This window comes from Macaca thibetana, chromosome 10 (assembly GCF_024542745.1).
Source record: "Macaca thibetana thibetana isolate TM-01 chromosome 10, ASM2454274v1, whole genome shotgun sequence".
In the NCBI taxonomy this organism is placed as follows: Eukaryota; Metazoa; Chordata; class Mammalia; order Primates; family Cercopithecidae; genus Macaca; species Macaca thibetana.
In genome coordinates, this window is record NC_065587.1 from 72,073,057 (window position 1) to 72,100,756 (window position 27,700).

A 27,700-nucleotide genomic window follows, 5' to 3' on the forward strand; every position below is an offset into this window, starting at 1 on the left:
TTTTTTGGGGGGATTCAGGGCTTGGGGCAAAGTCTAGTAACTTTATTAAAATATGTCTCAGGCCGGGCGCGGTGGCTCAAGCCTGTAATCCCAGCACTTTGGGAGGCCGAGACGGGCGGATCACAAGGTCAGGAGATCGAGACCATCCTGGCTAACACAGCGAAACCCCGTCTCTACTAAAAACACAAAAAATTAGCCGGGCGAGGTGGCGGCGCCTGTGGTCCCAGCTACTCGGGAGGCTGAGGCAGGAGAATGGCGGGAACCCGGGAGGCGGAGCTTGCAGTGAGCTGAGATCTGGCCACTGCACTCCAGCCTGGGCGACAGAGCGAGACTCCATCTCAAAAAAAAAAATTAAATAAAATAAAATAAAATAAAATATGTCTCAGTGTTGACCATTGTTGGACAATTTTCTCTGGGGCATGGTATATCCTTTTCTTTTTTGTTTTCTTGAGACGGAGTCTTGCTCTGTCACCCAGGCTGGAGTGTGGTGGTGGATCTCGGCTCACTGCAAGCTCCGCCTCCCGGGTTCCTGCCATTCTCCTACCTCAGCCTCCCGAGTAGCTGGGACTACAGGTGTCCACCACCACACCTGACTAATTTTTTGTATTTTTAGTCAGGATGGTCTTCATCTCCTGACCTCGTGATCCACCCGCCTTGGCCTCTTGAAGTGCTGGGACTACAGGTGTGAGCCACCGCACCTGACCTCTTTTCTTTTTTATAGATAGAGTCTTGCTCTGTCACCCAGGCTGAAGTATAGCGGCATGATCTCAGCTCACTGTAACCTCCACCTCCTGGATTCAAGCGATTCTCCTGCCTCAGCCTCCTGAGTAGTGGGGATTACAGGAGTGCATCATTGTGCCTGGCTAATTTTTGTATTTTTAGTAGAAATGGGGTTTCACCATGTTGGCCAGGCTGGTCTTGTACTCCTGACCTCAGGTAATCTGCCTGCCTCAGCCTCCTCACCAGGCGTGAGCCACTGTGCCCAGTCTGCACTTTTCAATATGTAGATTCAAACCTTCTGTGCTTTCAAGGAAATACAATTTTTGAAACTATCTTTTCCTTTCCTTATGATTCTTTTACTTTATTTTCTCAGCATGCCCACTCAAAGGGCCTAAAACCAATGTCCCCACAGAAGCAAGAAACATACCTAATGCCCAGATCTTGGTTGTTAAATATTGTTCCTCGCTAATTGCACTGAATCTCCTTGGAGAAATGGCTAATTCTAAGTCCATGACCATGCATATCGATCTACAGCCACCGAGAGACACTACTGACCAGCCTAACCAGAGTACAGAGTCCTAAAGCTTTAGGTCTGTTTGTTGCTCCTCATTGCAAATTTCCCCCCAATCCTGATATAGACAGGCCATGTATTTTTGTAAATAGTTTCCTGGGAACACAGACATACCCATTTGTTTAAAGACTGTCTAGAGCTGTTTTCATGCTACTGTGGCCTTGTCAAGTAGTTGCCACTGAGACCGTAAGGCACACAAAGGCTAAAATATCACTAACTAGACTTTCACAGAAAAAGTTTGCCCCCAGCTCTAATCCTTGATTCCTTTAAGCCATAATCTCATCTTTTTATCTTTTCATCCCAGAGAAAGCCTTCTGCATTGTTCTTATAAAGTCCAGTCCAACAGAAAGAACACCTTTAGGTAAAAACCTAAACCTAAGGCCAGGCAGGAGGCCCTGGTTTTGCCTCCAGTGAGATTACCTCAGAGTGGAAGAGGGAGCAGTGTCACTTGCCAGGCTCCTTTATAACCCCAAGGAATTCAAGACAATAATCAAGAAAGAAACTGCTCTATTTTTTGACTAAGGCAAACTAAAGTATACTTTGCATTTCTTCAAATTAAAGATCACTAGCAGGTCACTGAGCTGGACGTATACTAATATTTAAAAGTTACTGTTTGGCTCCTTACATCTGAAAGCAAACTCTCCAGAGACATAGGATCCATCTTGCTGTAGACATTCCATAGATTCAAACTCACATCCTGCAACTGCAACAGAGAGCAAAAACATTGAAATAATTAAGTCAATATCATTAGGACAATCAGAATTATTTTCTGATGTTCAGAAATGACTCTTTTGGTGTAAACTAGTGTGAATAGAATAAATCAAAATTTTATCAATTATATTAGACCTATACATATAATGTTTTCCCATACAAGGAAACTATTTTTTTCAGAAACTTTGGTACCGATTATCTTCAATAATGGGCACATATATACTTATACACACACACATGCACATATAGACTTGTATATTGTGTATTTTTTGCCTTTGTTTTAAATAAAATTTTAATCAAAAAATCCATGTCCATGCTTTAAAAATCAAATGGTACAAAAGGCTTATAATAAAAAACGGTAATCCCCGACTCCAACCTTTCACAAACCCTGACTAGTCTCACTCCTCATAAGCAAACACTTAGGTGCTCCCTTCAGCAGCACATACATTAAAATTGGAAGGATACAGAGAAGATTACCATGGCCCCTGTGCAAGGAGGACATGCAAATTCCAAGGATGACATGTAAATTCATAAAGCATTCCACATTTTCAAAAAATAATTTTTTAAAAAACGAAACAACCACTTAGAACTCACTTCATTTTCTTTAGAAACTAAATATTGACTTCTGGCAAAGATGTAGTTCTTCTACATCCATTCCTATTCCCAAACTGTTTCTTTCTCAAACTCTCAGGCTCAAGCAATCCACCCATCTCAGCCTACCAAAATGCTGGGATTACAAGCATGAACCACCGTGCCCGGCCCCCAAACTGTTTACACACACATATCCTAACATCATTTAAAACCATAAAATGACTTTTTTGGCTTATTAATAATTTTTTTACACAATGAATTGCTTTTATTTTGGTATGCATCAGCATTTAGTGGTCCTGAACAGAAAGTGGAAAGACGAAGCAATCTGCCAGGAGGTCAAGCCTGCCAATTTCAGGGATCTGCTGTGCACACCTGGTTCTTTCTTAATCCCTGCTGAGGATCTTGAGAAGCAGCAGCAGTACCAAAACCAAGGCATGCACCGGATTCAGGGTTCTTTTTGTTCCAGTTGTCAGATTCCAAACTAGACCCCAGTGGATCGCAAGGATGACCAAATGAAAGCCCTGTTTAAAACTTCGATTTTTAAAAGCAAAAGCAATTACAGGAAAGTAAAACAATTCAGAGGGATCATGTGTGCTTCCAAGTGTCTTTATGTGGCCCTTCTCCAAGTTTAACCACCAAGGACTCTGAGAGCTGGCAGGTCTGAGTAACCCTGGTGACTATTATTTTCACCTTATCAAAACCTGAGTTAAAAACAATGCATCAGCTGATGACAGCAGAGTGGCAGGGCTGAGGACCCAATACCCATTTCCCAGGCTGGTGGAGAGTGAGTAAGTACGGTTCCAAAACTAAACAAAGGGAGGTCAAAGACTCTTTCCAACCTTACCTGATGGCTTCTGGCCAAAGCAAGGAAGTGTCATGGAAGGTGTTAGGTGGTGATGGTGCAAAAAGCAACTTGAGGAGGACGGAATAAAAAACAGCACCCCTTGATAAAGGTGGGGGAGAGAAGATATGGGGAAAGCTCTGAATTCCTCACCAAAGGCCAATCTCAGAGGGGAGTAGAGGGGTTACCATCTATGCTTTGGCCAAAGGCGGAAGCGAAGGAGTGTGGGGGAAAGGATGATGGCTTGGAAGGGGCATCACTTAAGACTTTAAGAAACCAGGAGTGCAGGCAAAGCACCCCACATACCCAGCAGTAGTCCCACAGGCTATGACCTGAAGCCTTCACATCTACTCTAACAAGCCCTCCAGGCTAGAGGGCTGTTGTTGCAGGGAAAGTGGGAGGTGGGAGGATAAGGGGAAAAGGCAGAGACCCCAGGCCATGTAATCAGCAGCAAGGTGATTGTGTGATGTGTCTTTTCACAGTTGAGTTAGATGTGCCCCACCAGTTATGATGGGAATCAATTTAAACAGACTTTCTTGATCCCAGAAGTTCTACTACGTGGACAGTGGCTACACTTGACAGGATGATTTGTTATAGCACAACTTACATATTTCAAATGGACAAAAAATTAGTATCATTTACAGTATCTTAACTTCCTTTGAATGGGAGCTTCCTTTCCAGTACTCTGAGGTCTACAAGACATATCTAGAAAATTTACTACTGTGAAAAATGAAGACTGCTTAAATTCAATGTCGGGGGAAAGGGGAAGGGCTGTGGTTTTTCTTTTTGATTAATTGCTCTAACACTGTCCTTCAGGTGGCTGAGGGAGTTTCATATTTTCTTTAGACATCATTAGGTGCCGAAGCTCTTGCAGGACAACTTTGATGCTATATGAATTCTGCCATTTTGATAGCACTGATATGGCTCTTGCGTCCACCCCTCCATTAAAACTATTAACTCCATTCATATTAATTTTTTGTTACAAATCTTACAAGGGGGGGCGTGTTTCTGAGTATTTAGGTCCATATTCTATTTTAAGGCTATATATTCAGTTTTCATAAATTGTTCTTGGAGGCCCAATTATCATCCCTGTCCATGTTGTAAGTGTCATGTCTTCGTAATCTTCTAGACCCCAGCTAACTGTGTCATCTCCTACTCCTTTCTGGCCTTCTTCAAGTTCTTCCAACAGTCAGAAATTGCAAGGGACTTTTAATAGTGAGCCCGTTGTGGCTGTCATCTTGCGTTGCTGTCACTTGAAGTGGTTTATTAATAATTATTGTTTACAATGTTAAAACCATGTAAATAGTATTTACTGCAGGCTAAGTACATTTTACATTCCAATTTGCTTTATTATTATTCTTAGAAGTACTAACAGCTTCATTTTTTTTCACCTGTATACTTTTTTTTACAAATCAATTCTGTTTTTTTCTAACAGCCCCATCCAATTTGCCTACTCCAGGGTGTCTCAACAGTAACACTATTTTCATTTTGGGCTTGATATTTCTTTGTTCTGTGGGGTTGCCCTGTGCATTGCAGGCCCTCACTAGCTGCCTATAACACCCCCCACACAATGCAAACCAAAAATATTTCCAAACATTGTCAAATGCCTACGGGGAAGGAGAAGACAAATTCACCCCGATTGAGAACTACTGATTTAAACATATCAGAAACTCTATCAAATTCCCTTTCTTCTTCTACCTCATTCTGGCGGGACATTCACATTCTTTGATATCATCCTGGAGCTCTCAGTTGATGGATTTGGCTCTGTGGTTTACTTGTCTCCTCTTTCTTGGTTAACTACCTTGTTTGGTGGAACACGTTATCCAATAGCTAAGAAAGGATTAATGCAGGCTGGGCACAGTGGCTCATGCTTGTAATCCCAGCAATTTGGGAGGCTGAGGCGGGCAGATCACCTGAGGTCAGGAGTTCAAGACCAGCCTGGCCAACATGGTGAAACCCCTTGCTACTAAAAATACAAAAATTAGCCAGGTGTGGTGGCACACACCTGTAATCTCAGCTACTTGGGAGGCTGAGGCAGGAGAATCACTTGAACCCAGAAGGCGGAGGTTGCAGTGAGCCAAGATCGTGCCTTTGCTCTCCAGCCTGGGTGACAGAGTGACACTCCGTCTCAAAAAAGAAAGAAAAAAAAAAGATTAATGCAAAGCAAACTTTTCTCACACCTGTAATCCCAGCTCTCAGGGAGGCAGAAGCAGGAGGACAGTATGAGCCCAGGAGTCCAAGACCCGCCTGGGCAATATAGAGAGACCCTGTTCTCCACAAAAAGGAAAACAAAACAAAACAAAAAGACATAAAATGTCTTTACGCTGTCCTCATGACTATGACTTTGGATTCTTTATTTTCTCTGCACTTCACCTTGGATAGTTTCTAATGCTATGGCTTCAAATTCACTAATCTTTTCTTTGGCATTATCCAATCTGTCATTAATCTCATCTAGTGTATATTTCCTCTTAAAAAAATTCTCAATTATTACATTCATTATTATCCAGTGTATTTCTCATCTTAGACGCTGTAGTTTTCATCTCTAGAAGTTTGAATTTTTGTTTTGTTTTGTTTTTGAGACAGCGGTCTTGCTATGTTGCCCAGGCTGGCCTTGAACTCTTGGGTGCAAGTGATCCTCCTGCCTCAGCCTCCTGAATGGCTGAGACTACAGGCACACGGCACTGCACCCAGTTGTGGGTCTCTTTTTATATATTCTATGACTCAGTCTTTTCTCTAGCCTCTTGAACACATGAAATGCAGTTATAATAACTGTTTGAATGTCCTTGTCTTCTAATATTTCTGTCAATTCTAGGCCAATTTTGAAGACTGATTACCTCATTATCAATTGTGTTTTCCCGCTTTTTTAAAGCCTGATGATCTCTGGATGCCAGACACTATGAATTTTACCTTGCTGGGTGCTAAATATTTTGGTATTCCTATAAATATTCTTATGCTTTGTTCTGGAAAGCAGTTAAGTTACTAGAAAACAGTTTGATCCTTTGGGGTCCTGCTTTTATGAATTATTAGGAAGGTCTGAAGCCACTGCTCAGTGCAGGGTTGATTTTTCCCTGCTACTGAGACAAAATCCTGCTGAGTGCTCTACCCAGGGCCCAGTGAATTACAGGCATACCTCAGAGCTATTGCAGGCTTGGTTCCAAATCACTATAATAAAGTGAATAATGCAATAAAGCAAGTCACACACATATTTTGGTTTCCTAGTACATATAAAAGTTATGTTTACAACGTACCATAGTCTATTAAAGTCTATTTTTTTTTAGCAATAACACATCTAAAAAAATCAAATGTACATACCTTAATTTTAAAATACTTTATTACTAAAAAATGCGAACAGTCAACTGAGCCTTCAGTGGGTCATAACCATTTTGCTGGTGGAGGGTCTTGCCTCCATATTGATGCCTCCTGACTGATCAGGGTGTTGGCTGCTGAAGGTTGAGAGGCTGTGGCAATCCCTTTCTCTCCCTTTCCTTTCCTTTCCTTCCTCTCTTTCTCTCTCTCCTTCTTTTCGTTTTTTTGAAATAGAGTCTCGTTCTGTCACCCAGGTTGGAGTGCAGTGGCGCAATCATAGCTCACTGCAGCCTTGACTTCTGGAGCAATCCTCCAGAAAGACTGCTTCCTTCTCAAGCAATCCTCTCGGTTTAGCCTCCTGAGTAGCTAGAACTACAGGTGCACCATCATGCCAACTAATTAAAACAAAAATCTGTTTTTGTAAAGATGGGATCATGTTATGTTGCCCAGGTTGATCTTGAACTCCTAGTCTCAAGTGATCCTCTTGCCTCAGTCTCCCAAAGTACTAGGATTACAGGCATGATCCACTGTGCCAGCAGCAATTTCTTAAAATAAGACAACAATGAAGTTTTGCCGCATCAGTTGACTCTTACTTTCACAAAAGACTTCTCTGTAATATGTCAGGCTATTTGATAACATTTTATTTATTTATTTATTTTTAGGAGGAGTCTTGGTCTGTTGCCCAGGCTGGAGACCAGGGGCGTGATCGCGGCTCACTGCAACCTGTCTCCTGGGTTCAAGCGATTCTCTTGCCTCAGTCTCCTGAGTAGCTGGGATTACAGGTGCGTACCACCATACCCAGCTAATTTTTGTATTTATAGTAGAGGGTTTCACCATGTTGGTCAGGCTGGTCTTGAACTTCTGACCTCAGTGATCCGCCCACCTTGGCCTCCCAAAGTGCTAGGATTACAGGCGTGAGCCACCATGCCTGGCCTTGCTAGCATTTTACCCACAGTAGAACTTTTTTCAAAATTGGAGTCAATCCTCTCAAACCATGCCACTGCTTTATTAACTAAGTTTGCAGAATATTCTAAGTCCTTTGTTGACATTTCAACAATGTTCACAGCATCTTCACCAGGAGTAGAGTCCATCTCAAGAAACCACTTTCTTTACTCATCCAGAAGAAGCAACTCCCCATCCATTTCAAGTTTTTAACATGGGATTGCAGCAAGTCAGTCACATCTTCAGGCTCCACTTCTAATTCTAGTTGTCTTGCTATTTCTACCAAATCTGCAGTGACTCCCTTTACTGAAGTCTTGAAACCCCTCAAAGTCATTCATGAGATCTGGAATCCACTTCTCACAAACTCCTGTTAATGTCAATATTGTGACATCCTCCTATGAATCATGAATGCTCTTAACGTCATCTAGATTGGTGAATCTTTTTGAGAAGGCTTTCCATTTTTTTTTTTTTTTGCCCAGATCCATCAGAGGAGTTTATTGCCTAACAAAATGTATTTCTTAAGTAATAAGCCTTTAAAGTCGAAATGACTCCTTGATCCATGGGCTGCAGAATGGATGTTGCATTAGTAGGCATGAAACAACATTAATTCTCTTGTACACCTCCATTAGAGCTCTTTGGTGTCTAGCTGCACTGTCAATCAGCAGTAATATTTGAAAGGAATCTTTTTTTCTGAGCAGTAGGACTCAACAGTGGGCTTAAAATATTCAGTAAGTCATGCTGTAAACAGATGTGCTATCATCCAGGCTTTGGTGATCCATTTAAAGAGCACAGAGTAGATTTAGCATAATCCCTAAGGGCCCTAGGATTTCCAGAATGGTAAATGAGCAATGACTTCAACTTAAAAGTCACCAGCTGCACTGGCCCCTAACAAGAGAGTCAGGCTGTCCTTTGAAGCTAGGCACTGACTTCTCTCTATTTATGAAAGTCCTACAGGCTGGGCGCTGTGGCTCACACATGTAATCTCAGCACTTTGGGAGGCCAAGGTGGGAGGATCACTTGAGCCCAGGAGTTCAAGACCAGCCCTGGCAACATGGTGAGACTCCATTTCCACAAAAAATAGAAACGTTAGCTGGGCATGGTGGTGTACCCCTGTAGTCACAGCTAGTTGGGAGGCTGAGGTGGGAGGATGGCTTGAGTTTGGGAGGTCAAGGCTGCAGTGAGCCGTGATAACACCACTGCACTCCAGGCTGGGCAACACGGCGAGACTCTGTCTCAAAAATAAAAAAATAAAATAAAAAAGAAAGTCCTAGATGGCATCATCTTCTTATACAAGGCTGTTGTCCGCACTGAAAATCTGTTGTTTAGCGTAGCCATCTTCATCAAGTATCTTAGGTAGATCTTCTGAATAACTTGCTGCAGCTTCTAAATCAGCACTTACTGCTTCATCTTGCACTTTTATGTTATAGAGACAGCTTCTTTCCTTAAACCTCATAAATCAAGCTCTGCTAGCTTTAAACTTTTCTTCTGCGGCTTCCTCAACATTCTCAGGCTTTACATTAAAGAGAATTAGGGCTTTGCTCTGGATTAGGCTTTGGTTTAAGGGAATGTTATGGTTGGTTTGATCTTTTAACCAGACCACTCAAACTTTCTCCATATCAGCAATATGGTTGTTTCACTTTCTTATAATTTGTGTTCACTGAAGTAGTGCTTTTAGTTTCCTTCAAGAACTTTTCCTTTGCATTCACAACTTAGCAGTTTGGTGCAAGAGGTCTAGCTTTCAGCCTGTCTTGGCTTTCGACATGCCTCCTTCACCAAGCTTAACCATTTCCAGCTTTTGATTTAAAATGAGATAATTGTGACTCTTCCTTTCCCTTGAACCTTTATTGGCCACCCGGCTATTTTTCTACTGTTAGTAGAGACGGGGTCTCGCCGTGTTGACCAGACTGGTCTTGAACTCCTGACCTCAGGTGATCCGCCCACCTTGGTCTCCCAAAGTGCTGGGGTTACAATAAAGGTTATTAATTGGCCTAATTTCAATATTGTTACGGTCAAGGAATAGGGAAGTCAGAGAAGAAAGCAAAAAATTAGGGAACAGCCAGTGAAGCGTCAGAACACACCCATTTATTAAGTTCATCATTTCATATGGGTGCTGTTTGTGGCGTCCCAAAACAATTCCGATGGTAACATCAAAGATCACTCATCATGGATTATCATAACAGATATAACAATAATAAAAAAGCTTGAAATATTATGAGAATTACCAAAATGTGACACAGAGACACAAAGTGAGCACATGCTGTTGGAAAAATGGAGCCAGCAGGCTTGCTGGATGCAGGCTGCCACAAACGATCAATTTGTTAAAAAAAAAAAAAATGCAATATCTACAAAGTGCAACAAACCAAGGCACAATAAATTAAGATAGGCCTGTATGTGTTTTTCCAGTCTAACTGGTGAAAACAGGCACTGTTCTCAGCCCTGAACACACACATCAGGCACTATCCTCGAATCCTTTCAGACAGGCTTCTCTTGACTTTGAGTAGTTACCACATACACGACAACATGGATCAATACTCTGCTGAGTACTGACTAGGGAAAGGGGAATCTTTGGATGGTTCTTTCCTCTTTAGTACTCTAACTGCTTTGGTCTCCCGAGACTCCCAGCTGCATCTCCTAACTCAGGGAGTGCACTGGGCTCCACCTGGGTACTCTCTTCTCTATGCTGTGTCTGCAAACTTTCTCAAAGTAATAAGCTAGTACCATCACGGGGCTCACCTTGATTGTTTCCATCACTCAGGGAATCAGGATTCCTCACTGCCTGATGCCTAGTTTCTTGAAGACCATTGTTTCATTATTTTGTTTGTGGTTGTGTTTTTGTTTTGGGGGGGGGTTTGTTGGTTTGGGAACCAGTTTTTGTTGTTTTGTGGTGGGTGACTTGTTTTTTCTTCCAGGAAGCTTTTTTTTTCTTTTTTGGCCAACCTTACTGACCACCTTCCTGGAAGCTTTTAAAGATATTCTTTCATCCAGGCTGGGTACAGGTGGCTCATGCCTGTAATCCCAGCACTTTCGGAAGCTGAGGCAGGCAGATCACCTGAGGTCAGGAGTTTGGGACCACCCTGGCCAACATGGTGAAACCCCATTTCTACTAAAAATACAAAATCAGCCAGGCATGGTGGTGCATGCCTGTAATCCTAGCTTCTTGGGAGGCTGTGGCAGAAGACTCGTTTGAACCCAGGAGGCAGAGGTTGCAGTGAGCCAAGATTGTGCCATTGCACTCCGGCCTGGGCAACGAGAGTGAAACTCCATCTCAAAAAAAAAAAAAAAAAAAAAAAAAAAAAGGTTTTCTTTTATCCTTAGTGTCTGAAATGTCACGGACAGATTAAGGTTTTTTTTTTTCCTCTTCCCATTCATACCTAAGTGATTTAATTTAAAAGCTTTTATTTCTCTTTATGATTGGAAATGTTTATTTTTTAAAAAGATTTATTTCCTTATGGTATCCCTGCCTCCTCTTTCTAGAAATTCTACTCATTGGATATTAGAATTCTTAGATCGGTCTTTTAACATTTAAAGTTAACTTTTTTTTTTTCTTTTTTGAGATGGCGTCTCGCTCTGTCACCCAGGCTGGAGTGTAGTGGTGCGATCTCAGCTCACTGCAACCTCCACTTTGAGCAATTCTCCTGCCTCAGCCTCCCGGGTAGCTGGGACTACAGGCATGTGCCACCACACCCAGCTATTTTTCTGTCGTTAGTAGAGATGGGGGTCTCGCCATGTTGACCAGACTGGTCTTGAACTCCTGACCTCAGCTGATCCACCCACCTTGGTCTCCCAAAGTGCTGGGGTTACAGGTGTGAGCCACCGAGCCCGGCCTAAAGTTAACTTCTAAAGTTAAAGTCTTTTAAGTTTTTTCTCATATTTTCTATAACTGTGATGTTTTTATTCTACCTTTCTAAAGACTTTCCTAACTTTACCTTCCACCCCTCTATTGATTTCATCAATTATGATTTTCTAGAGCTCGTATTTTCCACACATTCAGTTATTACAACATTTACTTGTCCTATGGTTGTGAAATCTTACATTTTTCTGGGCATCCAAAAAGGGTTTTATGTCTTTTCTTCTATACCTTAAATTATCTTGGGTCTTAATGAACTGGTTTTTTAAAAAAAAACTTGATCTTTTTCTTTTGAGTTATTGCTGTTTAATCAAATGTCTGGTGATCTTTGGCTTCCTATTAGTACTTTGAAATGAGGCAATGAAAAGGTTAACTGGAAGCTGTATGTTCCTGATAACTGATAAGCAGAGCTTCTATTACTGGGTCTCCATCCCCTTATATTCTACATGCCAAAATGTGAACAGCTTTACTCTCTCAGGAAGCAAAAACTACACTAGCCAATGAAATCTTTTTGTTTCGTCTTGCCTTTCAGTTTATTTATTTAATTTTTATTTATTTATTTTGAGACAGGGTCTCACTTTGTTGCTCAGGCTGGAGTGCAGTAGTTCAATCAGTCCACTGCAGCCTGGAGCTCCAGGGCTCAAGCTATCCTCTGGCCTCAGCCTCCCAAGTAGATGGAACTGTAGGCACATGCCACTGTGCCCAGCTAATTTTTTTTTTTTTTTTTTTTTTTTTGAGATGGAGTCTCACACTGTCACCCAGGCTGGAGTGCAGTGGCACAATCTTGGCTCACTGCCTCCTGGGTTCAAGTAATTCTCCTGCCTCAGCCTCCTGAGTAGCTGGGGTAACAGGTGCCTGCTACCACGCCCAGCTAATTTTTGTATTTTTAGTAGAGATGGGGTTTCACCATATTGGCCAAGATGGTCTTCATCTCTTGACCTCATGATCCACCCACCTCCACCTCCTAAAGTGCTGGGATTACACGCATGAGCCACCATGCCCAACCGTGCCCAACTAATTTTTAAAAACTTTTTGTTGCCAGGTTGGTCTTGAACTCCTGCCCTCAAGTGATCCTCCCGCCTTGGCCTCCCAAAGTGCTAGGCTTGATTACAAGTGTGAGCCACTCACCAGGCCCTTTTCAGTTTTTTTACAGAACCTCCACCCAGACCTGTTCTTTGTTTTTCCTAGGGTGGAGGTGGCATCTGCAAATGTCTGGTTGCTTGTCACTTGAGGGGAGAGGAGAGTGGTAGAGGGAGGTACAGACTATTACATAACAACCTTCAATTTAATTCTTTCCTTTCAATATCACCAATTTCCATTCTCTACTCTCCACTTCATCATCATCTTCCCCATTGATTTAATCTACTTGGCCCCTTCCTCTGTATTCTGGAAAAGCTTTTCAAGTGTGTCAACTGATCAGATTTTTTAAGGGTATTAAATTTGATATCTATTTTTTAATGCAAGTTTTCATTCTACTAATAAATTCTGAGACTTCCTACAATCTTTTCTTATATGTCCTCCATCTCCCTTTTTAATTCTGACTGCTCACCTCATTGATAAATCTCATTTTTTAAATAAATTTTGTTCCTAAAAAGTACCAAAAAGAGACATTTTCTCAATTATTTATTTTGTTCCTTGAAGAAAATCTTTTTTTAAAGCATGCTGATCTATCCCTGCATCTAATATGCTGTGGTCTCTTTCTTACATTTTGTTGACTCTTTTCCTAATTCTTATTCCAGTTTTCAATATGAAGATCTATTTGTCCATAAACAGATGAATGAATGCTCACTGGTTACTCATTATTTAGAAGTTTGCTATTAGGATCCTCTCCTTGTGGAGCTGGTTGATGTAAATTTACATTACCAGATCACAGTTCCAGCAGTGGGAGAGTAAGAAGAAGGAAGTTAAGAGGCAGAAAATGCCTTAGCAGAGGAACTTCCCTGTACCGCTTCCCAGGAAGAAATAATTATCTGTATCGATGACTCAGTTTGGCCCAGCATAAATGCCAAGTAAAAGCTGTGTCTGGGCTTGGCTTTCTTTCTCATGCTGGCACCTACCACATGAGGAACAAAACATATCTGGGCTAACGACTTTCTTCTGGGTATGGCCATATAATAAAACACAAGTTTTTAAAAATTAAGCTATAAGTATAGCTCTCCTTCTCTTAGCCTGCAAAGGAAGTAAGAGCCTTTCTGACTCAGGCAGTCATCAGGCCATCAGAGTGGAGTAGAGAGGGTATTGGCAGAGCACATCTATAGGCCAAACTGCTCCACACCTCAAAGTACTGGGAAGGGCAGGGGAAAGAAGAAGACTGAGGTGGGGTAGAATGAGATGGAGACAAAAGGAAGTATCTGAAAATAAAAAGGAGCAGCTACAGAAAAGGGCAGGATGTGGAGAGAGGGACCTAGAGAAGACCTATAGTAACTCTTCCTTTATGATGTGTACCATTTCCCCTTCATGGCCCATCCCATTTCCTAAAAACACCATCCTAATGTAAAGATCTACATTACTTTTCAAAGGCTTTTTTTTTTTTTTGGAAGGAGATAACATTCTTTTTGAATGTGACTTCACAGTGTGACGCACCTTAAGGTCAGAAAACCTCTCTCATTTGGGTTATGCCAACTATGTAGCCTCCCAGTGCACTTCTTCCAATGTGATTCTAGCTGCAGCCCAGGGGTGAGGAGCACAGGCTCTGAAACCAGACCATCTGGATCTGGCCCCAGCTCTGCCTTTCTGTAGCTGTGTGAAATCGGGAAATTCATTTAATCAGTCTTAAATGGGGATGTAAAATAGGACCTACCTCAGAGGGTTACTATAAGAATGAAATCAGTCAATTCACATAAAGTGCTTAGAACAGTACCTGGCATATAGTAGGTACTCAGACCTAGTTCATATAATTAATTAAAAATAAATATTACCATTATTAATATTATAAAAATATTAAGTTTCTTCTCTAACCCCTATGGCCTGCCTCCCTTCAAGCCCCCACTCTTCTAAGTTAGAGAGCATTAATTCCCAGTAGGGGCAGCTTCCACAGCCTTGTGGATGTTCTGCTACTTGTAGTCAATGTGAGAATACTGTGATTTTGGAAAAAGAAAAGTGGAGTCCAAGTGGTATGCTTCCCTTCAGCCCCACAGCCCATGCTGCTCCATTTCAGAGGATGTGATGTGGTTCTCCCAGGCAAGCCTCCAGTCATCTGCTAGGGATGCCAGTACTTCTCAGAGGGGTAGAAATTAGCTCTGTGCCTTGCTTCTAAGGGACCCACTTACTCTCTCCGTAACAGGATGTCCCCACTTCTAGCATGACAATGCTCCCCTTCCCTGGTTTCCTGTACTGGGCAGGTCATTTCAGTGAGGATCCCATGGAGGCACATAGATACTCGTGGTAATGCTGCTAACCTATCAGGCCATTTTCCTTAATCTGTACTCTGGACCACCCCCTGTCCCAGACTCACTTAAGAAATATTTACCGGTCATTTTCTAGATGCAAGGAATGCTGAAATAAAAGACACTGTTCTTACCACAAAAGCTAATCTTTCCATTCCTCTAGTACATTGCCCTTACCCAAATTCTGCACTGTCCCTTTCATTGCTCTTGAATAGTTCTCAATTTATATAAATTATATAAATTTCTGACATACAAACAACAACAAAGTTATGTTTTTGTACTTAAGAAGCCTCCAGTACAAAGACCAGGGTGGGTGGGCTGGTATGCAAGTGTGACAAATGTGTAGTAACAGGATCATAAAATCTGTAGGAGAAGTCAATCTAGGGTGCTACAGGAGTAGACAGGAACAGCAGTTAGCTCAGAATGGGGTAAGGGAGAGGAAGGACGGAGAAAACTCCAAGAAGGACACAGGACCTCAGTCTGGGACTAGCCTTTAGCAGCAACTATTTTCCATTTCAAGTCTTTTAACTTGCTCCATGCCCTTGAGAAGCAACTGCCAGCTTTTTGGTGTCATAATAATGCGCACCCACAAGGGTTCTTCATAAAAACCGCCCAGTGGCAGACAAAAACTGGCATACTGCTTTTCATACATACCTCATATTTCATGGTAAAAAATCCATCTCCTCCAATGCCCTCAAGTGCAAAGGCCTGTACAATTGGCCATTTCTCCACCACAAACATATCAAATATCTGCAAGTGACCTAGAAGAATCAAACACAACAATACATATCAAATACCATCCTGAATACAACAGTCTAAACCTGATCTAACATGGTTAGACAGGTATCATTTCTCACGTGGTCACCAGGGCCTCACCTAGCAAAATAAAATTCAAACAGATAAAATGGTTAGAAATTGAAACTAGAAATACAAAATGAAAGCCAAGGAAAATTCAAACCATAAACAAGTTACATTCAGATTTCTCTACAGTATATTGTAACATTCCAGTTTCCTGAGTAATTAAGTAAAAAATAAGAGTAGTCTATTACATCTGACTTGCATCATTCAGTGGGAATAATTATTAATAGAACCAAACTTGGCTCCTTTCCCTTAAGAAACATAGCCAATCAACTTCCTCAAGGGAAAACTACTAAATCAAAAATGTTCCTTTCTTGTAACAATAGCTTCAATGTGCAAGGTTTTTCTTTTTGTTGTTGTTACAATATAAGCCCTGTTAAACTTGATCGTTTTTCTCCTGTATATTACACATCATTTAAAAACACGTCAGCATATCTTTTTAGAAGTTATCAAAACCCCTCTTTCTTATTACCAAGATGCCCCCACATCTATACTATACTCTTTGTACAGTAAATGATACAGACATGTCAATTGTGCTAAATTCTGTATCAGTTCTTCTACCTGATTTTAGGCAGCCTGCTGTGTTGCTGCAGAAACTTCACAGTACTTAATACAAGCTTACATAGAAAAGTCCCCATACTTAATTCTGCTTGATATCTTTGGTAAAAATAGATGAAGGGGTTTCTCAGCTGAATGCCTCCAATGAAAGGAAAAGCAGTGATGTTCAATTCACACACCATCTAAGCAAGGTTCTAGAAGGCTTGCTGTCAGATACTCACCTTGGGAGCTGTAAGGAATGCCAATTCTACTACAGTCTCGAACCATGTCCACAAAGCTGGCAATTTTAAATTCTTCTGCAGCTTCCTCATCTTCATACTAAAGAGAGATATCAAACGAAAAATAAGCTCTGAAGAGGTATCACACAAAGTCCCATATTTTCTCTGCATTTTATCAATCAGAGTTGTCCCAAATGACATTTACAGAGGACTGCACCCAAGGTGTTTCCAAAGCCAATCTTTTTCATTTGCTAGTCAGAAAGACTTGTCATTCCCTTATTTCATATTACACCCGAAAATCAACTGAAAATGGATCAGGAAACCCAAATGCAAGAGATAACCCCCCCAAAAATCCACCAAAACCTCATATGGGAAGAAGTGTTCTTGACCAATATTAGGTCACAACTTTCATGAAATCCTAAATCTCAAATCCCAACTTGATTTCCAGTCAAACCCTTGAAAAGGGCCCAAAGGGAAAGAAAAACAGATACCAAGAAATTCAAACACAAGAATGTCAGAAAGCTTAAAAAATTCTCCCACAGGGCCAGGCATGGTGGCTTACGCCTGTAATCCCAGCACTTTGGGAGGCTGAAGTGGGCGGATCACCCAAGGTCAGGAGTTTGAGACTAGTCTGACCAATATAATGAAACCCCATCTCTACTAAAAATAAAAAAATTAGCCAGGCGCCTGTAGTCCCAGCTACTCGGGAGGCTGAGACAGGAGAATTGCTTGAACCTGGGAGGAGGAGGTTGCAGTGGGCCGAGATTGTGCCACTGCACTCTAGCCTGGTCGACAAAGCGAGACTCTGTACCCCCCCAAAAAAAAAAAAAAAAAAAAAAAAAATTCTCCCAGGGCAGTCCCTAGGCACTAATCCCCTAAGAGAAGGGGTTCTGGATAGTGATGAAGAAGCAGGCAAGAAGTAAGTTCATAAACTTACTACTAGGTCCCAATTTGAATAGCCTCCTTTTGACTCCACAGGCATACAATTTATAAGGTAGCCTCAAAATGAAATATGAAATTCTCCACTTCAAACAGATAACCTTTTTTGTATAATCACACTCTGCAATTTGATTGCCGATCCTATTTCAGATCAACACTTTCCTTACAGAATATTCTTAGAGTGTCTCTGGGTGCCTGTCTTCTCTTTTCTTCTTACCTCATTTTCGGTCATGCAGTGGAAATGCAGATTTCTCCAATGTGCCACGTAAGGTAAGAGATAGCGAAAGTTTACAGGATTACAGTACAGATGGACGCTATCTGATTTAATCAATATAATTACATCTGTAAAAAAAAACCAAAATCAAAACACAAGACTGTCAAAAGCATTTCCTTTAGATATTTTCTGCCCACATAATTAGTAAAACCATTAAAACTCCTTCAGAGACAATGTAACAAAACTCTAAACTGAAAATTATTTAATTAAACACTGTGCCTTATAAACCAAAAAGTATCTGAGACAAGTCTCAATCAATTTTGAAGTTTATTTTGCCAAGTTTAAATTAAAGACATGCCCGTGACATAGCCTCAAGAGGTCCTGAGAACATGCACCCAAAGTGGTTGGATAACAGCTTGATTTTACACATTTTAGGGAAACAGAAGTTACCAGCAGACATCAATCAACACATGTAAAGTGTACATTTGGTTTGGTCCAGAAAGTCGGGGTTGGGTGTGAAAGGGTCCTTTCATGTCACAGGTAGATTCAAAGATTTTTCGATTGGCAATTGGTTGAAACAGTTAAGTTTTATTATCTAAAGACCTGGAATCAGGGCTGGGCGCGGTGGCTCACGCCTGTAATCCTACCACTTTGGGAGGGTGAAGCAGGTGGATCACGAGGTCAGGAGTTTGAGACCAGCCTGACCAACATGGTGAAACCCCATCTCTACTAAAAAAAAAATATATATACAAAAATTAGCCGGGCATGGTGGCATGCACTTGTAATCCCAGCTACTAAGGAGGCTGAGGCAGGACAGTCACTTGAACCTGGGAGGCGGAGGTTGCAGTGAGCCAAGATTGCTCCACTGCACTCCAGACTGGGCGACAGAGTGAGACTCTGTCTCAAAAAATAAAAATAAAAATAAAAATAAATACAGACCTGGAATCAACAGAATGTCTGGGCTAAGATAAGGGATTGTGGAGACCAAGGTTCTTATTATGCAGGTGAAGCCTCCAGGTAGCAGACTTCAGCAACAATAGAAGGTAAATGTTTATCAGACTTAAAAAGGGACCAGACTCTTAGTTGATCTCCCCTGGATCAGGAAAAGACCTGGAAAGGGAAAGGATTCTCTACATAATGTAGATTTCCCTGACAAGATATAGCTTTACAGCACCATTTTAAAATATGTCAAAGGAATATATTTTAGGATAAAATACTTACATTTCTTTCACTGTCTGTTATCTGTTACATGATGTATCTCACTGCTATACAATAGCAATTTGGTTAGTCTTAAGATCTTTCTTTCTTTTTTTTTTTGACAGGGTTTCACTCCCAGGCTGGAGTGCAGTGGCATGATATAGGTTCACTGCAACCTCTGTCTCCCAGGCTCAAGCAATCCTCCTGCCTCAGCCCCACAAGAAGCTGGGGCTACAGGTGAGCACCACCACGCCTGGCTAATTTTTGTATTTTTTTGTAGAGACAGGGTTTTGCCATGTTGCCCAGGCTGGTCTCTAACTGCTGAGCTCAAGTGATCCAGCCACCAGAGAGCCAGGATCACGCCACTGCATTCCAGCCTGGGTGATAGAGCAAGACTCTGTCTCAAAATAAATAAATAAATAAAAGTTGCTTTTAGAAATAAATTCATGTTGGCCTTTCCCCCTCTCATATGAGATCAAAATGTAGAAATCTGGTGATCTCTGCTTTCCAGCTACTTGTATAAACAAATTTATTAATTTGTAGGAAAATCCTAATTTCCTAAGCACCCACTGTGCCAGGCAAAAAGATAAAAACAGGCTAGGCATAGTGGCTCACAGCTATAAACTCAGCACTTTGTGGGAGGCTGAGGCGGGATCACCTGAGGTCAGGAGTTGGAGACCAGCCTGGCCAACATGGTGAAACCCTGTCTCTACTAAAAATTCAAAAATTAGCTGAGCGTGGTGGTGCATGCCTATAATCCCAGCTACTTGGGAGGCTGAGGCAGAGGAATCTCTTGAACCCAGGAGGTGGAGGTGGCAGTGAGCCAAGATCACACCACTGCACTCCAGCCTGGGCAACAGAGCAAGACTCTGTTTCAAAAAGAAAAGAAGACAAAAACAAAAATAAGCAAAAAAGCACATCTTTGAGAATTTAAACTATTTCCTTAATTTCAGTACCGTAATGTCCTTAGCAATCTCGGCTGTGGTGAAATGTGTGGCTGGTACGAGCTGCCAAGATTACTCTTTTCTAAACCAGCAGATGTTGTATAACGTAAGGAAAAAAATATTTTGTAATCAAAATCGGAAACCAAATTTGAATTGAAAAAAATGTAAAAGAAGGAGTAATTTCAGTCTACTCTTTTTGCACTTCCTAATAAAAAGGAAACCTTTAATCAGTCTACAAGAATAAACACTACTAAGGACTTAACCAGAGAAGAATTTTCATATACACTAGACCAGGATTTCTCAACCCCGGCACTACTGACAGTTTAGATCAGTGAATTCCTTGTTCTGGGTGACTGTTCTGTGCATTGTAGATGTTTAGCATCATCTCTGGCCTCTATCTACTAGATGCCAGTGGCATGCCCTACCCAGTTTTGACAATCAAAAATGTCTTCAGACATTGCCAAATGTCCCCTGCAGGACAAAACTGCCTCCAGTTGAAAACTACTGCACTAGACACATGGCAATATTCTTTCACATCAGATGTTTGTTTTCATGCCTCCCCCAGCTGCCTCACAGAAATGTCTCTTGTCCATTTTTATTTTGTCTATCCCAATGTCTCCTGACCCATCTGGCATACAAGACATGATTCTAAATATGTGATATCAGAGATAGATCCAGGGCAATAGCCCCCAGCAGCATCAACACAGGCAGAGTGTCTCAGTGCTAAGGAAAGGGGAATATAAACAGAAATCCAGCATTGTAGTCACAGGCATCTTCATGAATTAAAGTCACAGAGAAAATAATTCCCAAAGACAGCAGGACAAAGAGCCTTTGTTCCTCCGATAATAAGCCACAAGAAGTCTTCCTCGTAGGAGATGCCTGCAGGCCCATCCTTACCTCATGATTGAAGGTGCTTTCACAGGACAACACCATATAATCTGAACCGTTAGCATGTAGAGGCAATGGGCAATAAAGAGGAAAACCAGTACTTTGCCAAAAAGAGATAAAGCCAAACACTGATGTTTGTTTCTCTAAAGCTGAATTAGTAAATATATTCTGAAAACTACTTGTTGCTACTAAATGTATCAACAAAGAAAAAATGCTGTGCTTTTTCATTCTTTAAAAAGCAAACATTTACTGGGACTTTGGACTATTTTAAATTTTTTTCTGTAAGCACACCATAAAATAAGGATCCAAATAAATAAACCTCTTACTCTTCTATCACACAGAGTTTACCAATATATACTTACCATCTAGCACTTCTTCAGAAAATCCCGTTTTCTCAAAATCACTGGTATTCTGATTGTACAAACCAAATAGAAGATAATTTGCCAGCTCTCTGCAGCCTTCATTGTACCTGCTATCGATTCCTGCAAGGCAAAGGAGGCTCTGATCAGCTGTACTGTACTATGGGGAGCAAAGAGGCCAATAATTTGCCCCTCCTCAGCAAAACCCTTATGATTAAGCAGAAGGACGCAGCTCAGACCAGTTTTGTGCCAGAAACCAAGCTAAGCAATTCTGTGAAAGAAACAGGTCTCAGCATCAAGTACCCTTACTTGAATTCCAACATCTTGTAATTGAGATAATCAAACAACACAGATTATTGAGGCTGTTAATTTCTGAAAATGATTCATCTTGGAATACTTTCAGGTGGCTTAAGAATAGGGGTCAGAAAAATCTTCACCTTTCGAAAAAATCTTTACCAAAACATGTGGGATCAAACAAAGGCAGATTAAGGTGGCTTGAAAAGAATCCAATAATGTGAAGAAAAGGAAAGTGAGTGGAACCACAAACACCCATCCTTTTACAATTATGAGGCTCAAGGTCTAGCACTGTACTGGATGGTGGGGTATGGTGGTGAACAAGCCTGCAAATGACCCTCATGAAGCTGACAGTCTAGAGGGGCTGAATTAGAGACAAATAAAAAGGAAATTAAACAATACTGTCTTCAATACCATCTCTCAATGCTTCAGGTATATATTTATTACCTAGTTCCTGATGTCTGTAAAGTCTCAGAGTATGGCTCTGGGCAAGACGGACATGTCATGGCAGGAGGTAGCTATACATGTGAGTCTAAAGGAAAGGCTTAAGGAAGCAGCAGCTCCAAAAATGGGCTTCCTATCTCAGTGATAGCTCATCTAACCTCATTAAAACAGCAACAAATTTCAGGGGAACAAGAACTAGGAGGACACTAACTCACAGCTTATTTCACTTTGGTCCTATTACTAATACCTTCCTGTGAACAAAAAAAGCCAAGGTGCCCCAGCCCTGAGTCCCACTTTGTTAAAAGCACTGACCTAGGATGCACAGGATCCCATCCGGCCGAGACTTGCTGCTCTGGGTCAGGATGCTCTGAACCTGCCGAAGTCGGCTGCAGCTGCAACAAGAACAGAAAATGGTCCCCTGAGTGCCAGGACAGCCCCATGAGAAAAGCAGCATCCTGTGTCCCACAATGGAGGCATGAGGAAGAGGAATGACTTTGCTAGGGATGGAAATTGATTCTTGTGTTGTTCTGGTATCAGAACCATAAAATGCATTGGGAAGGTTTCCTTTCTCTTTTATTTTCTGGAAGAGATTGTGCAGAATTGGTCTGAAGACTAAGTCTGACCTGCTGATTACAAACTCCTCAACAGAGGATGAAGCCAAAGTCCCTCTCTCACGGTCAATGGTGGAAAGCATTAAGACTCAGCAGCTGACTCCAAGAATTTCCAATGACGTTTCACTTTTGAAGACTTTTCAAAGAAGAGTTTCCACACTGATCATTCCACTTGTGGTCCTCATCAGTCTGTCTCAAAAACAAATGCAAACTAAACCCCCAAATTGGCCTGAGGACCTAAACAAAGCTCTAATTCATCCTCACAGCTACCCATATGGTGAGTGTCAGCAGAGAATACTTGCTTCCATTTCTGTGCAGACCTATTATTCCTTCAGCCCTAGGGATAGCCCTTTGCTCAAGCAAAATGTGAGGCACTCTCAGACATTCACATTACTTCTAAGGACCCCATTCTCTCCATACCCATCCCCTTCTCCCCAGAAGCTCCAGAGAGAGGCACCCGATTTCCTGCTCAAGTCTGATCCTTCCACCTGGTCTCCTCATCATCTCCAGGTCCAGGATCTGCCTCTACTATTCATTCCCTAACACTTTTTTATTTTATTTTATTTTATTTTTGAGATGGAGTCTGGCTCTATGGCCCAGGCTGGAGTGCAGTGATCTTGGCTCACTGCAACCTCTGCCTCCCAGGTTCAAGTGATTCTCCCGCCTCAGCCTCCCGAGTGGCTGGAATTACAGGTGTGAGCCACCACACCTGGCTAATTTTTGTATTTTAGCAGAGATGGGGTTTTGCCATGTTGGCCTGGTTGGTCTCGAACTTCTGACTTCAGGTGATCCGCCCACCTCATGCCTGCCACCACGCTGGCTTCCTAACACTCTTATATATTTTCTCTACAGTCAATACAATCCCAGTCCTACCACATCATTATTAACTAAGAGCCTCTACAAACCAACTACACTAACTCTTCCACCCATGAAGCTAGGCGTCATCCCCATCCCTCACTGAATCTCCTCCAGTACACTGCCTTACATTCACCTCAAAACAGTATTTACAGCCAAACTACAGTATTTCTCTTCACTAATTCCTGAATTCTTTTGCCCCACTGGATTCTTTTTTTCTTTTTCTTTGAAACGGAGTCTCACTCTGTTGTCCAGGCTGGAGTGCAGGGTACAATCTTGGCTCACTGTAACCTCCGCCTTCTGGGTTCAAGCGACTCTCATGCCTCAGTCTCCCAAGTAGCTGAGGTTATGGATGTGCACCACCATGCCTGGCTAATTTTTGTACTTTTTAGTAAGAAGGTTTCACCACGTTGGTCAGGCTGGTCTCAAACTCGACCTCAGGTGATCCACCCGCCTCAGCCTCTCAAAGCGCTGGGATTAGAGGAATGTGCCACCACACTTGGCTGCCCTGCTGGATTCTTTTGGATGTTCCTATGCCCCAACTCATTCGCTCCATGACTTAGTGGTCTTCATCACTATCTTCCATGAAGAGTTTCATAGTCTTCCATGTGATATCAAAACTAGACAAAGACAGTACCAAAGACTGTACTTTCAGGGATCATTTCTATAATTCATTATTAGAGAGGTCTCTCTGAATGAATAAAGCACTAGAAACCATAGAAAGAGGCACAGTGGTCTCTCCTGAGCATAAATCTGGTTTTTCATGTTGCTTTGCTGCAACTGCCATTCGCCATTGATAACTGTTTTCTTCCTCTGGGAGAGTAAGAGGGAGAGGACGCTGTCTGAGTAGTTTCCTTTTAATCATCAGTCAAAAACAAAAAGTATCAAAAAGAAAGAAACCTACAAACCAAAATCCATCATGAATATAGATTTAAACACCCTGCCCTTTTTTGTTTCTTTTTTTTAAGAGATGGGGGTCTCATTAATGTTGCCTAGGCTGGACTCGAACTCCTGGGCTCAAGCGATCCTCCCTCTTCAGCCCTCCTGAGTAGCTGGGATTACAGGCGTGCACTACCACACCTGGCAAATTTTTTTTTTAATTAAATGTAAACACGCTTAACAAAATCTAGTAAGTAAAATTCAGCAACATGTAAAACAACTATACACTAGGACCAAGTGGAATTTATCACAGGGATACCTGAGGCTGGTTCATTATTCATGAATCCATCAATGTAACCCTTCATATTAACAGGCTAAAGAAGAAAAATCACAAAACCAAAAAACTGATGCAAAAAAATCATTTAATAAAAACCAACACCCATTCAAAATAAAAACACTCAGAATTGATGGATATCCCAACTACATTAATTTGATCTTTATAAATTATATGAATGTACCCTGAAAATGTGTGTATCTATTATGCATCAATTTAAAAAAACAGAAAAAAAAGCCACTCAGAAAACTAGAAATAGTTTCCTCAACTTGATAAAGATCATCTGCCGGGCGCGGTGGCTCACGCCTGTAATCCCAGCACTTTGGGAGGCCGAGGCGGGCGGATCACAAGGTCAGGAGATCGAGACCACGGTGAAACCCCGTCTCTACTAAAAATACAAAAAATTAGCCGGGCGCGGTTGTGGGCGCCTGTAGTCCCAGCTACTCGGGAGGCTGAGGCAGGAGAATGGCGTGAACCCGGGAGGCGGAGCTTGCAGTGAGCCGAGATCGCGCCACTGCACTCCAGCCTGGGCGACAGAGCGAGACTCCGTCTCAAAAAAAAAAAAAAAAAAAAAAAAAAAGATCATCTAAAAAAACCCACCAAGCAAAGTTTGTAATTACACATAATGGTCAAAGTCTGAATGTTTTTCCTGTAAGGTCAGGAAGAAGATGAGCATGTCTACTCTCATTATTCCTATTTAACATAATACTGGAAGTTCTAGCCAACAGAATGAGGCAATAAAAGGAAGTAAAAGACACACAGACTGAAAAGAAAGAAAGAAAACTGTTCCTATTTGCAGATATGTCCTATTTGTAGATGACATGATGATCTCTGTAGGAAATCTTAAGGATTCTACCAAAATTCCCAGAACTAATAAGTGACTTCAACAAAGTTTCAAGATACAAGATCAACATATAAAAATCAACTGTAATTTTTTTTTAGAGACAGGGTCTTGCTCTGATTTCAGCTTGGAGTGCAGCAGTGTGATCATAGCTCACTGCAGTCTCTAACTCCTGGATTCATGGGCTCAAACGATCCTCCTACCTCAGCCTCCTAAGTAGCTGGAACTACAGACACATGTCACCACACAAGCTAATTTTGAAAAAAAAAATTTGGAGAGACAGGGTCTCACTTTGTTGCCTCCCTAAGCTGGTCTTGAATTCCCAGCTTCAAGTGATCCTCCCACCTTGGCCTTCCAAAGTGATGGGACAATTGTAACTTTACAGGAAACCAAAATTTAAAATATAATACCATTTATAATATCTTAAAAATTAAATACCTAGTTATAAACCTAATAAAACATGCATAGAACTTACATGCTAAAAACTACAAAACTCCGATTAAAGAAATGAAAGAAGAATTAAATAAATAGACATACCATGTTCATGGATTAGGAACCTCAACACAGTACTGATATCAATTCTCCCCAATGTGATAAGTTTTAACACATATGAAAATCCAATTTTTTTTATAGATGTAGAAGAGATTATTCTAAAATTTACATAAGCCAGGAACAGTGCTACTTGTCTTAGTCCCAGCTATTAGGAGGCTAAGATGGGAGGATCACTTGAGTCCAGGAGTTGGAGGCCAGCCTGGGTAATATAGTGAGACCTCATCTCTTAAAAATAAAATAAACAAATAAAACCTATAAGGAAAAGCAAAGGAACTAGAATAGCTTAAAATTTTTCTGAAAAAGAAAAAGTGGGAGGAATCACTGTACCCAATGTCAAGACTTACTGCATAGCAAAGTAATCAAGACTGAGTGGTACTGGCTAAGGGACACACATATAAGTCAATGCAATAGATAGAGTAACCAGAAACAGACCCACACAAGTACAACTAACTATTTTTTAACAAAGGCACAAAAACAATTTAATGTTGGATGGATAGTCTTTTCAATAAGTAGAGCTAGAGTAACTGGATATCCATAGGCAAAAACATAAACCTCAACCTTATACATTACACAAAAATTAAAGCATCATAGATTTAAATGTAAAATTATAAAATCTTTGGAAGAAAACAGAAGAAAATATTCTGGATCTAGGATTTGGTGAACAGTTCTTCACACCTGACACCAAAAAGTGTGATCCATAGCAAAAAAAATGATAATGTGGACTTCATTACAATTTTAAAGTTTTGCTATGAAAGACTCTGTTGAGAGAAGGAAAAGACAAGCTACTGACTGGGAGAAAATATCTGCAAACCACATATCTGAAAAAGAACCTTATATGGAATACATAAAGAACTCTCAAAACTCAACGGTAAAAAAAAACCCAATTAGAAAATAGGCAAAAGGTATGAAGAAACAATTTGTCAAAGAGGATACAGAAATGGCAGAGAAGCCCCATGACAACATGTTTAACATCATTACCCATTATGGAAATGCAAATTAAAACCATGAGATATTACTATACATCTATTAGAATGGATAAAATGAAAAATAGTGACTTCCAAACAGTGAGAATTCAGAGAAACTGGATCACTCATATATTTCTGAAAGAAATTACAGAAGACAGCAATAAATGAAGATACCCTCTGTTCATGCATTGGTAGACAATATCGTTAAGCTGTCAAAGTTACCCAAAGCAATTTACAAATTCAGTGTAATCCCTTCTCAAATCCCAATGATGTTTTTTACAGAAGTAGAAAAATCCATTCTAAAATTTATATGGAATCTTAAGAAACTCTGAATATCCAAAACAATCTTGATAAAGATCAAAGCTGTAGAACTCACACTCCCGATTTTAAAACTTATTACAAAGCTACAGTCATCAACAGTGGGATACTGGCATAAGACAGACATACAGACCAATGAAACAGAATAAAGAGACCAGAAACAAACCCTCACATACCTGGTCAAAAGATTTTTGACAAGGATGCCAAGACCACTCAATAAGAAGTCTTTCAAACAAATGGTACTGGGAAAACTAGATATCTAAAGAATGAAGTTGGACCTTACCATACACCATATAAAGAAATTAACTCAAAATGTATCAAAGACCTAAACATAGACCTAAAACTATAAAACTTTCATAAGAAAACAAAAAGGAAAATCTTTGTGACATTGGATTTGGCAATGAATTCTTGAAAATGACACCAAAAGCCCAGGCAACAAATTAAAAAATATATAAACTGGACATTTAAAATTTAGAACTTCTGTGCATCAAATGACACAACCAACAGAGTAAAAAGA

The 27,700-nt window shown here is 41.0% G+C and overlaps 1 protein-coding gene, 2 non-coding genes and 1 pseudogene across 9 annotated transcripts in view; 2 read left to right on the forward strand and 2 right to left on the reverse strand.

Moving 5' to 3' along the window:
* DNAAF9 (dynein axonemal assembly factor 9) overlaps window positions 1-27,700 on the reverse strand; it is a 164,623-nt gene that overhangs the window by 118,798 nt on the left and 18,125 nt on the right. For 2 of the 6 annotated variants that reach the window (XM_050745654.1, XM_050745656.1), the window contains exons 1-6: window positions 22,141-23,808; window positions 21,094-21,213; window positions 17,706-17,830; window positions 16,553-16,649; window positions 15,570-15,676; window positions 1,917-1,994 (exon numbers count right to left, since the gene is read on the reverse strand). In XM_050745654.1, coding sequence (XP_050601611.1) covers window positions 1,917-1,994; window positions 15,570-15,676; window positions 16,553-16,649; window positions 17,706-17,830; window positions 21,094-21,213; window positions 22,141-22,522 — 909 coding nt within the window. In that variant the 5' untranslated portion in view covers window positions 22,523-23,808. Of the gene's footprint in view, window positions 1-1,916; window positions 1,995-15,569; window positions 15,677-16,552; window positions 16,650-17,705; window positions 17,831-21,093; window positions 21,214-22,140; window positions 23,809-27,700 lie in introns of those variants that run through there. The other 4 variants (XM_050745657.1, XM_050745653.1, XM_050745655.1 and 1 more) reach the window with 4 other exon arrangements.
* Window positions 2,004-15,563, reverse strand: LOC126929415 (ubiquitin-conjugating enzyme E2 variant 1-like; annotated as a pseudogene). Its single transcript, XR_007717169.1, has one exon. The product of XR_007717169.1 is annotated as a ubiquitin-conjugating enzyme E2 variant 1-like (transcript).
* LOC126929983 (U6 spliceosomal RNA) lies at window positions 2,426-2,534 on the forward strand. Its single transcript, XR_007717408.1, has one exon. It is a non-coding gene; the product is annotated as a U6 spliceosomal RNA (small nuclear RNA).
* LOC126929958 (small nucleolar RNA U3) lies at window positions 23,934-24,145 on the forward strand. Its single transcript, XR_007717387.1, has one exon. It is a non-coding gene; the product is annotated as a small nucleolar RNA U3 (small nucleolar RNA).